Source organism: Melozone crissalis, unplaced genomic scaffold, assembly GCF_028551555.1.
Source record: "Melozone crissalis strain CALT ecotype California unplaced genomic scaffold, PUWL_Pcris_2 ptg000046l_1, whole genome shotgun sequence".
Taxonomy (NCBI): domain Eukaryota; kingdom Metazoa; phylum Chordata; class Aves; order Passeriformes; family Passerellidae; genus Melozone; species Melozone crissalis.
In genome coordinates this window covers 3,585,202-3,599,193 of record NW_026535824.1, presented here as the reverse complement: position 1 = coordinate 3,599,193, position 13,992 = coordinate 3,585,202, and the positions used below count along the sequence as shown (strand labels likewise).

The 13,992-nt window shown below is 51.0% G+C and overlaps 2 protein-coding genes across 2 annotated transcripts in view; one reads left to right on the top strand and one right to left on the bottom strand.

The window, feature by feature from the left end:
- Window positions 1-295: 295 nt before the first annotated feature.
- LOC128943460 (olfactory receptor 14C36-like) lies at window positions 296-1,129 on the top strand (the record flags this gene model as incomplete). Its single annotated transcript, XM_054286400.1, has 1 exon — window positions 296-1,129. A coding segment is annotated over one exon (834 nt), but the record flags the coding sequence as incomplete, so codon positions are not given.
- A 4,270-nt stretch (window positions 1,130-5,399) lies between these two features.
- LOC128943459 (olfactory receptor 14J1-like) overlaps window positions 5,400-13,992 on the bottom strand; it is a gene marked incomplete at its 5' end in the record, with an annotated part of 34,019 nt that continues 25,426 nt past the window's right edge. The window contains one exon of the mRNA XM_054286398.1: window positions 5,400-5,441. Coding sequence (XP_054142373.1) covers window positions 5,400-5,441 — 42 coding nt within the window. The remainder of the gene's footprint in view (window positions 5,442-13,992) is intronic.

Genomic DNA, 13,992 nt, shown 5'->3' with positions numbered 1-13,992 from the left:
CAGCACTGGCAGGGCCCAGTCCTGGGCACAGGGAAGCAGCTGCTGGCAGGGACAGCTCCAGGCAGCAGAGCCCTGGGCAGGGAGTGGGGGGAAAGTGCCCCCAGTCTGTGCTGGGATTTTTAAAGTCCTCTTCAAACACAACTATACCATGATTACTTTTTTTACAGATCCCCATGCCAAGACACTGCAAATGTCCAACAGCAGCTCCATCAGGCACTTCCTCCTGCTGGCATTGGCAGACACGCGGCAGCTGCAGCTCCTGCACTTCTGCCTCTTGCTGGGCATCTCCCTGGCTGCCCTCCTGGGCAACGGCCTCATCATCAGCGCCGTAGCCTGCGGCCACCACCTGCACACGCCCATGTTCTTCTTCTTGCTCAACCTCTCTGTTCTTGACATGGCCTTCCTAAGCACCACTGTCCCCAAGGCCATGCACAATTCCCTCTGGGACACCAGGACCATCTCCTACACTGGATGTGCTGCACAGGTTTTTCTGATTTTCTTCTTCTCTGGATCAGAGCTTGCCCTTCTCACAGTCATGTCGTATGATCGCTACGTGTCCATCTGCAAACCCCTGCACTACGGGACCCTCCTGGGCAGCAGAGCTTGTGCCCACATGGCAGCAGCTGCCTGGGCCAGTGGCTTTCTCTACGCTGTCATGCACACAGTCAATACATTTTCCCTGCCCCTGTGCCATGGCAATGCCTTAGGCCAGTTCTTCTGTGAAATTCCTCAGATCCTCAAGCTCTCCTGCTCCAATTCCTACCTCAGGGAACTTGGGCTTCTCATAGTTTGTACTTTTTTGTTAGTTGGTTGTTTTGTGTTCATTGTTTTCTCCTATGTGCAGATTTTCAGGGCTGTACTGAGGATCCCCTCTGAGCAGGGACGCTACAAAGCCTTTTCCACCTGTCTCCCTCACCTGGCCGTGCTCTTCCTGTTTATCAGCACTGCAGTATTTGCCTACCTGAAGCCCCCCTCCATGTCCTCCCCATCCCTGGATCTGGCCCTGTCAGTTTTGTACTCGGTGGTGACTCCTGCCCTGAACCCCCTCATCTACAGCCTGAGGAACCAGGAGCTCAAGGATGCCCTGAGGACAAAGATGACTGGGTACTTTTCAGAAGCAAAGAAGTGATTGTTTTCTGCTGCTTAGTTTTCAGAATGGAACTCATGACTGGCCCAGTCTCTGCCTTCTCAGGTATTTGGTCATGCCGATGGATTCTTCTTGCCATAATGTGCTCAATTAAATGTTTCTATTCATCCCTCACCTAATTCCCTGTCTGCCTCTTGAATTTGATCCAGAAGCTCTGTAATCCAGGAGCTGTACTATTGCTTTGTTTGAACAAAATAAACGACCTTGCAGTGCCTTGTTTTTTTGGGATCTCAACTCTGGGACCTGCATGAAGTTATAGGGGGGAAAGGGAAGGGTCCCAACACAGCAGCACTGCCAGGGAGCAGCAGCACTTGGTCCTTTCAGAGCTGCTCTTCCCAAGTCCACACTCTCTTTCCCAGCCCTGCTGTGGGTGCAAGGCCAGAGTGCTCTGGCAGCTTGGTCACTGTCCTGCTGCATGTCCCTGCTGTGACCACAGGCAGGGCCAGGCCATGGGCACTGCTGGGACACAGCTGGGCTCAAGCACAGCAGCTCCATCAGGAAAGGGCATCCCCTGAGGGCAGAGCAGGAAGGCTTTGCCCTCTCTCCATTTCCTGCTGTCAGGAATGTGCCCCAGGAATGTCCTGGCACAGCAAAGCCCAGTGCCTGGGGCAGGGGGAGAGTGTGCATGGGGGGCTCACAGCAGAGTCCTGGCACAGCCAGAGCTCCTGGCATGGACCTGAGGCAGAAGCAGAGCAGGGCCTGGGCTTTGTCCTTGTTCCAGGACAGCCTGGGAAGGTGGCCCAGGGCAATTGTCCCACACCAGCCTCTGCAACCACCACTTCCAGCACTGGCCTCTCCCTACCTACAGGAGGTTGTTTGTCACTGCACAGAGGGACACCAAGTAATCAGGCCAGCAGGCCATGTTTGCTCTGTACTGAGGAGATCTCAGCAGTGCATCATGTGTGTGTGGGGAGATGAACCCCAGTGAGTACAAACACCATCAGCAGCACCCGGGGGTGGCACAATTCCAGTGGCACAAACAGTGCCTTGAGGCCACTTCACTCAAGAGGAATGTCCTCTGGGAAACCACCTAAATTCTTTGCTTGGCTGTGCTGAGGACTGCATTGAAAGAAACATCCAGGGCAGGGAGGCTCCAGGGAAAATGCTCAGGACCGCCATAGACTGCACAGAGAGACATTGGAGTGGTGACTCTGTGGGGAGAAATCACAGCTGCCTCCCTTCTGAACCACCCTGAGGACCTGGACAGGGCTCTGCTGTGTCCTGGGCACTAAGCTGGCACTGAGGGATGTGGAAAAGGCTTTTGGTGTCAGGGATGTTGAGAAGGCTGGGCAGTGTCACTGTGAGACTTCTCTCAAAGCTCTTGGAAAGGCCAGAGCCATCCCAGAGGATCCTGGGCACCTGGGAAGGGCAGACATGGAAGCAGTCTGCAAACATGTGGCAGCAGCTCTCTGACCACAGGGAGCAAGGCACAACTAGCCAGGTATTGTCTTAGGGAAGGCTGTGAGAAGACCAGAGAAATTCATGAGAAATAATTCTTATCTTCACTTGCTGCGCCTGCTGTTGTGAACATGTAGAATGTGTTATGAAGATTTGTTTACCAAAGGGTGATTTCTTAATTGGCCACTGGTGATGGTGTTTGGATTCAAGGACCAATTAGGTCCACCTGTATGGTGACTGTCTCTAAGGGCAGTGGGTGTCTTAAAAGGCATAGTATAATAAAGTGATTGATCAGCCTTCTGAGAATTGTGGAGTCAATGCTAATTATTACCCCTTTGGGGACGCCTGGTTACGGCAAGAGGTGAACCCCAATGTGACCTGGGGGAGCTTGCGGTTGGGAAAAGGTGCCTGCAGAAATGGGCATCCAAATTTCTATGTCAGAAGATGAAACCCTTGCAGTGTGGGAACTTATGACTTGTCATGAGACTTCCTATGTTGCAAGATGTTCTCTGCAGGCTTTTCTGTTAGGCCAAAATTCATGGTTTCCCCGTGGATGTGGAAATCTCACTGGATCTGCAGGCCTGGGACTCACTGGGTCTCTGTGTCTGGGGGAACTGAGGTGAGATGTGAGTGTACCTTGACTACTATCAATCTGGTCAATGCTTTCCAGAACTCTAAGGGGCCAGACCCCATGGGAAAGCGAATCCACCTTGATAGGCACATCCCAGTCAGACTTGGAGGAGCGCGTCCCCCGGCATGGGCAGCCACCAGCCCCTCTGCTACAGCCAGCTGTGGATCTGTTTAGGGACAGCCACCACTGGCTCATTGACCCCTGCCCTGCCGGGGAGGCAGGGGGGGCACTGCACCTGGAGAAGCTTGCTCCTGGCTTCCCAGAGCATGCACATGAAGGTGTGAGAGATGGTCTGCAGTTCCCCTCATTTGCCTCACGACCATCCCCAGGACAGACATTGAGACCCTGAGGACCTGGATTGGAATTCTGGCCTGCCGGTGGTGGATGAACGCCAAATAATCCTGAGGCTCCTGAGCAGAATTCTGGCCTGCCAAGGGATTGTTTGCAGCTGTGTCTACAGTGACTGCTTCTAGCCGGGCCTGCCAGGGGGTGACACACCCCATGTACTTGCACCTGCTCTGTGACAATAGCTTGTGGATTTCCCCACCTCTTGGCCTGGTTGGACTTTTCTGGGGTAACCTTTGGTGGTCCCCCTCCCACAGAAGAGCCATCATCTGCTTTTCAACCACCCTGATGGACGGACTGAGATGGGAGAAGACTCTCCCTCAAGGACTGAGATATGAGAACCCTATATGGAGAAGCTCCCCCTTCCCAAGGACTGAGACTGAAACCCTCAACATGGGGGAGGTGTGTGGGGGAGCTGACCTGACCAAAGCCAGATATTTGCCTGCAGGTATGGCCATTGGACCAAGAAGACAATGGTTCTCACCTACTGCTGAGAACATAGACTGTCTGTACCTGTCTTCAATACCTTCTTTCCCCCTCAGCAATTTCAATAGACTTATTCTTTATTGCATCTGTTCCCCCTCAACAATTTAAAGATTTGTTCCCCTCCTCAGCAATGGACTATAATAGAACCTTGAGTTTACCAGGACTTTTGAGATCTCCCCAATGTGACTAGGCGAACTCCATCAGTTGGACTACAAGGACTTTTTCTCTCTACGTTTGGTAGCTCCCTCTCTCTCTCTCCACCTCTTTTCTATTCTTTTCCTTTCTCTAATTCCATTAACACATTTGCTGTGGTCATTCAATAAAGGTGCATTTGTTCTGATTGATACTGCAATCCCCTTTCCGTGTTGGTTTTGCACTCCAAGAGCAGTAAGCAAACCATCACAACCCCCATTCATATGAACAGATGGTGACAACTGACACCCATCAGGAGCTGCAGGCCGACCATGAGCAGCATCATCACTGCAGGGATCCCAAGGGACATCAGCAGGATCCAACACATGGAGCGGGACAGGTGGGAACCCGGCACCAGCTGGTAACTCAGCTGTCCATAGACTTCTCTAACAGGGAATGCTTCACCGCGTGCCAACGGGAAGATGTGGGCCATCCGATGGTCCTTCCAATATATTCATTCTGGGAGGCACTTTTCATGGACCTGGACAAATTTATGTCACTTCCAAAGTCCAGATCATTGGCCCAGGGGAAGAAATTTTCGTACAGCTCTGTTGCACAGAACCTCCTTTTTATCTATCACAAGGGACTCCTATTGCACAAGCATTCCCGTTACCTAAAGACAATCCAGGACAGGTTCCCCTCAACCCCACCATCATGTGGGTGCAGGTTGTGGCCTCCAACAAACCTGTCGTGGAGTGTGGCCTGTTCTGCAAAGGGGAGAAGATTTACTGCCTGAGCATGCTGGACACCAGGGTGGATGTTACCATCATAGCCCGCTCTGAATAGGCAGCAAATTGGGAACTACAGCCCGTGGCGGGGATGATTTCAGGGATTGGAAGGGCAGTGGTTTCCATAAGGAGTAAGAGAAATATTATAGTAGAAGGTCCCGAGGGCAAGATGGCAACCATCCAGCCATTCGTGGTGAGGGCACTGATCACCTTTTGGGGCAGGGACCTTCTAGCCCAATGGGGCGCCTCTCTAAAAATTCCCAGTAGGGATTCTTAGTGGGGGCCACTGTGAAGTGTGTGAAACCCACCATCCCACAACTCACCTGGAAACAACAACATCCAGTGTGGAATGACCAGTGGCCCCTTTCTTTCTAACACAAAGTTACGTGCACTGGAGGCCCTCGTGGAGGAGCAGCTTGCCAAGGGCCGCATCACCAAAACCAACAGCCCTTGGAACTCCCCTATCATTGTTTTAGGAACACCCAGCAAAGACAGGGGAGGGCCCCTCCACGATCTAAAAAAAAAAAAAAAAGTCATAGAAGATAAGGTGCCCTGCAGCCCAGCATGCCCATGCCTTTGATGCTGCCCCAGGACTGGAAACTTTTTCCTGAAGGGAACAGGACAGGCTGTGGGGATCAGGTGCAGGGCAGAGGTAGGGAGAAGAATGACTTTTGCATTTTACAGAGCTATGCCTTCCCTTGGCCTTGTTGGCTGACAAGAAATGAACATCCCTCTGTGTCTCGGGCAGCTCCTTCTCCAAGGAAAGTAGGTGGGAGTTGGAGCCAAGGAGCTGAAAGCTGCAGGTGCAGCCTGGGCTGGAGGGAACTCAGATTTGCACAAGGCTGCTCTGAGGGCCAGGGTTTGGATGGGGGAAATGGTGGGGTGGGGGTAGGGACAGAGTATGATGGATTGTCAGCCATGAAGGGTCTTAATTTTAATATCCATTCAAACTGCATGACGAGGTCCATGGATTTACTGTCAATTGGAGATTGCACATAACAATAAATTAACAGGAAAACAAAACTAAACAGGATCTAAACAATCTTTTCTCACTGTATTTTTAAATAGAATATATTGACTTTGAATACATTACTGAGATCTACTTAACCACAAGTGATTTGGAAATTAAAATCAAATTATTCCCAGAGGCTTGGCTTGTTCAGGTGTTCTGAATGTTAATGAGACCTGGGACACTGAATTCCCGCACTGAAGAGCTCAAGGCTGAACAAGCCTCTGGAGCAGGAAAATTCAGCAGCAGCCTCCAAGGTGCTGAGGATGTCAGCAGCCCCCACTGAGGCCATCCCTGCCCAGAGACCATGGGGGAATGGGCAGACAAGGAGAGCGTCCCTGGGGCTGGGGCAGCACAACTCAGAGGCACCAGCGGCTCCAGCTGGGCAATGGAGTGTGGAATGTGGCTGGGAAAGCCCTGCCTGGGCTGGGCCAAGCAGGACAGACAAGACCTGATTCCTATTCCCCAAACAACTCTCTCAAGGAGACATTTAAAAGGAATTACAATTGTTTGTGTGCTCTGAGTTAGGAGCACTGGAGAAATACCAATACAAGAGATTCTGAGGAGCACAGAAGAACAAAACAGCCTTTACTGGGTACTTTAGAAAATCAGAGAAACTTTGGCAAAAGGTTTATTATAGCTTTGTAATGGTTTTGGATTGTTAATTTAAGATTTTTCAAATCCTGGGATTTCTTAAGTAATGTATTGATGAGTGTGGTTGGTTTTAGTGTCCATTAATTATTTATGTATTAATTTTGTTGTGAGATAGGATTGTGAGAAAGGTACAGTAGGCCTAAAATTTTAAGAGTATATAAAGAAATTTTTATTTAAAAGTAAAATTAAAAAGAAAAAAGTAGTAAGAATTAAACTCTTTAGAACACTTTTTTCTTTACAACTTTTTTTTTTACTGACAATGAAAAGAAACTAAACTTAAAATTTCTAGTTAGGGTACTATTTCTAGAATAGTCTTTTTAAGTTTACTTTGGGAGAGAAGTTTTTCTTATTAAGATTATGGAGATTTTTTTACAAGAGAAAAAAATGGATTTTTTTGATGCTCATAATTCTCGCATGGATAACAGTTGTCTATAGAACTTTGTTATTGTGAAGTTACTTTTATTGCTACAAGCTTTTTTACAGCTTGTTGATGAGCCATGTCGACTTATGGGGTATTGCTTTAAGTATGAGTCATTTAAAGGTAAAAGTTTTTATTATTAAGTTCAAAATTATTTTTATCTCTGGGAATAGAGATCTTTTTTTGAGGATACTGGACTATTTTTTTTACCCTCTTTAAACTTTTTATGAAATTACAGTTATTTTAACATTTGTTTATTTAAGTATGGAGGTTTTTTGTTTGACATTAATTTGAATTTTTTCTGTAGTTTTATGTGTTATAAAGAAAAAGAGTTTTGGGGGCAAGGGCTGGGGCCACTGTTTCTTTGCTGACTGGAAAAGAAAGAGGAGGTTCCTGGGTTTTTTAATCTTTAACATATGTGTTTCACAGAGGCATATTCAGCATCTTAGTGGTTCAACAGATTGTCAGTTACACAAAAAAGTTTTGTAATACTTTTTAAAATTCTTCTTATGTCAAACTACGTAAGATATTCAATCAACAGAGAACACTTCTCAAAGCATTGACTTGGTCCATTCAACTTCACAAACTCTAAGCCTGTTCAATTTAATGTTAATCAAAATCTGCAGGAGCACAGAAACAGAGAAAGACAAAAAAGCCAGCCCTGTTCCGTGTTCTTTTGTTTTTATGGCACCCCACAGTGACACAATGGTACCTTGTATCCATGGGGCCCCACAGTGTCATAATGGTGCTTTGATTCCATGGGGTCCAGCAGTGTCAAAAGAGACCCTGCTTTCAATTGGATTCCACAGTGTTGCAATGGCCCCAAGGTTCCACAAGGCCCTGCAGTGTCATAATTGTTCCAATGATTCCATGAGGCCTTGCAGTGCCACGATGATCTCTGTGGTTCCACAAGACACACAATGTCATGTGGCTCCTATTCCATGAGCCCTGCAATGTCACAATGGACCTTTGGACCCTGGGGGTTTGCAGTGTCACAATGGTCTTCTTTGGCTCCACAGTGTCAAAATGGACCCCTGATGACAGGAGGCCCCACAATGTCACCATGACCCCTATGCAGCCTTCAGTGTCACAAAGGCCTCTTGGTATCATGAGGTCCCAGAGTATTCAGAATGGTCCTCTTAGTTCTGTGGGCACCCCCAGGGTCACAATGGTCTCAGTGGTTCCATGAGGCTGTGAAGTCTCTTAATGGTCTTTCCATGGGTCCATGAGGCCCTGCAATGTCACAATGGACCTTTAGCTCCATGGGGTGTCACAGGGTTACAATAGCCCCTTGGTTCCATGACACCACAGAGAGTCATAATGGTTCCATAAGGCACTGCAGTGTCACAATGGACCTTGGTTTGATGGGGCCTCTGTGTCACGATGATCCCTACACTCCATGGAGCCCCACAGTGTCAGTACAGTCCCCTTGGTTCCATGAGGCCCAGCAATGTCACAGTGCTCTCCACAATTCCATGAGGCCCCACAGTGTCACAACAGTCCCTTGGTCTCACAAGACTTCACAGTGTCACAATGGTCCCTTGGTGTCACAGAGCCCCACAGTGTCACAATGCTCCCTTGGTTCCACAGGCCCTGTGCTGCTGCATTCCCCCCTCCCCTTCTCAGGCCGCCCTGCCAGCTGAGAAATGCTCCTTGGGCCTCGGCCTTGGCCAACAGCCCCTGGGCTCAGCCCCTCTGCAGCTCATCACAAACACTGTCTGCTCCAGGCACTGCTGCTGCCCAACCAGCTCCTGGTTTCTGTAGGAGCAGCCCTGGGAACTGTTTTTGTTCCCTCAGCGGCACAACATCCCTGTTCTCACACTGCCAAAGAAAGCTGTTGGTGCCAAGTGCGGCCAGGATGAAACATTGCTGGGACTGAAGCCCCTCTCTTGGGGCCCTAGAAACAGCACTCCAAAAGGAGCCCTTGGAGCTCTCCTGGGCCAGCGACTCCCTCTGAGTGGAGCCTCTCCCAGCCGGGAACTCTCCTGTTTGCTGCACTCGGGGATCCCCAACAACGACAGAGCCTGGGCCGATCCCCACACTCCTCCAGGCTCAACCCTTCACCCACAGGGGAGATGCCAAAGGATCCACAGGGAGCATTTCCTGCCCTCAGGGGAATTTCTCACAGGTGCCTTGCCCTGACTCTTTGTGTCTGTGTGCACACAGGAGTGCCTGTGCTGGGGAAATGGGGCAGAAATGCTGCTCTCTGAGGGGTTGGAGTGCCTTGGATAGCTGTAAGTTAGGTTAAGTCACAAGGTTTGAGCTAAGTTAAATGTTGCTAAGAATTCTTCTTGTGCTAAGTTGTTATGTTTAATAAAAGTTAAGTTGAACATTGTTAAGTGTTATTCCTCTGTTAAATTGCTAAGTCATAGGTTATAAGTTAGGTTAAATACTGTTAAGCTCTGTTCTTTGCTAAATTGTGAAGTTTAAGGTGTCAGTTAAGGTTAAGGTATCAGTTAAGTCCTGTTAAGTTTGAGCTCTGTTAACTTTTTCGGCCATATTTCTTTTATCCTTGCCCTCACTGTCCTTGTGTTACACACACACAGGGACAGTTCTCAGTTCATTTCTGGATTGATTGCCTGGATTCTGTTTGGTTTTGCTGTTGCTTTGTTTCCTTGCTGTGCCTGAAATATTCCAGTCAGGAGCAAAGTGACTCTTGCCAAGGAATTTCGTGGTGCTGTCGCCTAATATTAAATCTGGTTTTTGCTGCTCCCTTGCTGGGGATTTTTTCAGCGCTCTCAAGGCCTCGTTCGTAACAGGGTGAAGGAGCCCTGGCCCAGGCACTGGCCCTGGGGGACACTGGGACTCTGCCGGGGAGTCCCTGTCCCCCTTTACCACCCCCAGGGCTCCGTCCCCTGGTCCCCAGGTTGGTCTCATGGAACATCCTCTGCGGGAGGCTGCGGGGCCGGGGGCGGGGGGACCTGGGGGGACAGGGGACCCTGCTGTGCACGAGCAGGGTTGGACTGCTCTGGGGGCAACTGAGAGGCGGGCCAGGCCAGAGTGACCTCCCCAGTGACCTCACACAGCCCCTGTGATGTCACACAGCCCCTGGGATGTCACACAGCCATGTCTGGGATGTCAAACAGCCATATCTGAGATGTCACAGTGCCAAGTCTATAATGTCACCTGGTGATGCCATACAGCAGTGCTGCAATGTCACTGAAGACTGTGAAGTCACAAAGTCATTCTGTTATGCCAGAATCTGTTCTGTGATGCTGCAGCCTGCTCTATTATGTTACACAACCACCTGATGATGTCACAACCCACACTCTGATGTCACAGAGCCACGCTCTATGATGGCAGAGTCTGCTCTACGGCCTCACACCCTACTCTATGATGTCACAGCCCACTCTGTGATGTCACAACTCCTTCAGTGATGTCACAAAACCCTCTCCGTAATGTCATACTCCCACTCTGTAATGTCACAGCACACCTTTTGAACACAAAGCCCACTCCATGATGTCACACAGTCATGCCATGATGTCACAGCCTGCTCTGTGATGTCACAGAATCCCCTCTATGATGCTGTAGCTGATCAATGACCTCACACAACAAAATCTGAGATGTCATAGCCCAACCTGTGACCTCACACAGCCCACTCTGTGCTGTCACACAGCCCCTTGCTGACATCCCACCTGCCCTGTGCCTCTATGACACAGCCACAGAGGTGCTGCTGTGTCACAGCCCCCTGGGCCATCCCACAGCCCCTGCCAGTGCTGAGCCCCTGTGAGCTCTGTCTGTGCCCTGCTGGTGTCCCTGAGGGGCCCTGGCAGTGCCCCAGCCCTGCTGGGCTGTGCACAGGAGCTGCTCCTGGCCAGAGCTGTCTCTCTGCAGCGCTGCCCTTGCCAGGAGCTGCCTCTGGGCCAGGAGCCCGGCCCAGCTCAGCAGCACAGACACAGCACAGGGACTTCAATGACCCTCTGGGGCTTTGGTGCTCTTTGCATCAGATTCTGTCCCTCAGAGTGTGCTCAAAGAACTTCTCAGGGACTCAAAAAGAAATTGAAACACAGAAGTTTCTCATACTTTAAATAGATCCTTCTGAGGGACAGGACTGAGAAAGTGTCCCCAGGTTCCAGGTAGAGGAGAACACTGGTGGCAGTGATGACAGGTGGGGACAAGCAAGGGAAAGGTGTCTCTGAAACTGAGCAAACTTGCGCCTCTGTCCCTGCAGGCTGTCGTCATCCCCCGGCTGCCCCACCTGGCTGGCCCCTTCCTCTGCTGACAGCTCTGCTTCCTGCCTGCCCCTGCCTGCCCACACAGAGCCTTGGGCTGCTCCAGGCTCCTGCTGGGGACGTGCTGCACCACAGCCCTGCCCTGACAGGGAAGTTCCTTTCTCCTGGTGTTCAGTCTGGACCTCCCAAGCTGCACTTGGTGCTATTAGGTCTTCTTCAGGCTTATTCCTACTATGAACAAAAGCTCCAGCCTCTCTGAAACCCCTCCATCCCTCCCAGGCTATTCCCTTTCAGTCCTCAGTCTCTACACCACTGACCACAGAGGCTGCAGACTCTCCCTGCTGGTTTTGTGATGAGGCCTCCAAACCCCATTCTGGGAGATTTTTGAGTCCTCTCCAAGGTCTGTGAAAAGGGAAAAATAGCATTCGAAGTTATTTTCTCCTAAATCCTACAGTGACAGAAAACGGGTCAGTATCTTTAAACTGAATGGAGACAAATTAACATTTGTTAGAAGGAGGAAATATTCTACAATTAAGAAAGTGGCAGGAAACTGCAGCTGTTTTTCCAGAGAAGTGGATTCCCCATCCCAGGAATTGTCCAAGAGCGGGAGCTTTGTGCAGCCTGACCCAGTGAAACCCTCTCATCCCCAGTGGCAGAATTCCTGTTGTGAGTTCTCTGATGTGCTGGGTGCCCTCACAACGCTTCTGGCCAGAATGTCTGCTGAGGGCAGCCAGGCTGCTACAGGGGCAGTGACCTCACAGCCATCACCATGGCAGCCCTGTCCCCTGGGCCTGGCTCTGCCCTTTCCTCTGCCCCTGCCTTGGCTCTGCTGCCATGAAGAGTTTTGTCATTAATATCTTGTCCCCAAGGTGCTGGGGCCAATGGCTTCCCAGTCAGGCTCCTGGAGCAGAAGTGGCTTTTCAGAGCCCAGCCAGGAATGAGCCCTGAGGCAGCAGCTCTGCAGTGGTGGCCACCAGGCCGGACTGCCAAGGGAGGCTTCCGGCCATGACCTGCAAGCAGCTGCTGCTGCCAAGGTGCCTTTGGTGCCCCAGGCTCTCCCTGGCACAGTTCCCAGCACGGCACTCTGCCCTTGTGCCCAAGCCCTTCCCTCTGCTGGGGCTGGCCTGGGGCTTTTCCTGCAGCAGGACCTGCCCTGCTCATGGCACAGGAAAGGCAGTTCCTGCTGGAGCAGGAGGCTCTGCCTGCAATGGGCTCCAACAACTCCAGCAAGGTCCTGTTTGCAAAGCCCCCAGTGGGAAATGAAGGAGGGGAGTCACACTGTTTTGGGGGTGAATAATGCTGAAACCAGCCTGACTCCTCCATCCCAAAGTTCAACATCCTCAGAGGGAGCTGAAGCTGTGGCAGAGCTGGAACAATCCCCAGAGAAAGGAACAACCAAGTGACACCACTGAGAGCTTCTGCAGAGCTGCTGAGCTGGCCCAGCCTGGGCCTATCGGACTGACAGGGCAGCACCTCAGACGAGAAAAGCCCCATTCCAAATTTTAATGGCAGCATCTCCTGACATTTCCCTTCTTGAGGGGTGTGGGGATTCCTCCCAGCGGTGGGGACACCCTCAAGGTCACTGCTCCAGGCTGAGCCAAAAGGAATTGCCCATGGTCATTGGTCTGGGGGAGTGACATCAGTCTCTCCCTAATTACAGGTTTTGCCAAATACAGTTGCTTTGAAATAATTTCCTAGTGCTCTGTATAATATATTTTACGTCTCTTACATCCTGCCATAACTATTTCTGATTAAGGCAATTTTGTCTAATCATTACCATCGTAGAGAATACATATTTATATAAATATATCTGCCCATGACAGGAACCCCTGTGAGTGTCTGGGACATCCTGGCTCTTTGGCAGCCTGGGGACTCCTGGGATGTCACCATGGCCACCCTGTGAGTGCCTGTGACAGATCGGTGCCTTTGCAGCACAAGGTCCCCTGGGATGTCACCATGGAATGGCTGTGACTGCCTCAGTCCACAGGGCTCTTTACCATCCCCAGAAACCCCTGGGAGGTCTCCATGGGGCCCCTGTCTGTGCCTGTGACATTCCAGATCTAGAACAGCCTGGAGACTTCTGGAAAGTCCCCAAGGAATCACTCTGAGGGCCTGTGACAAATCTGATCCTTAGCAGGCAACAATCACCAGCCCCCTGTTGCTATGGTCAGTTTCCATGGCAACCATCCCCAGCCCCCTGTTGCTATAGTCAGTTTCCATGGCAACCATCACCAGCCCCTGTTGCTATGGTCAGTTTCCATGGCAACAATCACCAGCCCCCTGTTGCTATGGTCAGTTTCCATGGCAACCATCACCAGCCCCCTGTTGCTATGGTCAGTTTCCATGGCAACCATCCCCAGCCCCCTGTTGCTATGGTCAGTTTCCATGGCAACAATCACACACCCCCTGTTGCTATGGTCAGTTTCCATGGCAACCATCACCAGCCCCCTGTTGCTATGGTCAGCTTCCATGGCAACCATCACCAGCCCCCCTGTTGCTATGGTCAATCCCTTGGCAGCTCCATGGAGACCCCATGCCGGGGTGGTTGCCATGGACACCAGCTCAGGCCTGCAGCCAGAGACCGTTACCATGGCAACCATTGGCAGCCCCATCCCCGGGCTCACGGGATCCCAGAACCACAGAATTGGCTGAGCTGGGAGGGACCCATCAGGATCCTCCAGTCCAACTGCTGGCCCTGCACAGGACACCCCAACAATGCCAGCCTGGGCCTGGCAGTGCTGTCCAAACGCTGCTGCAGCTCAGAGAGCCCTGGAGCTGGGACCCTTCCCTGGGGAGCCTGGGCACGGCCCCA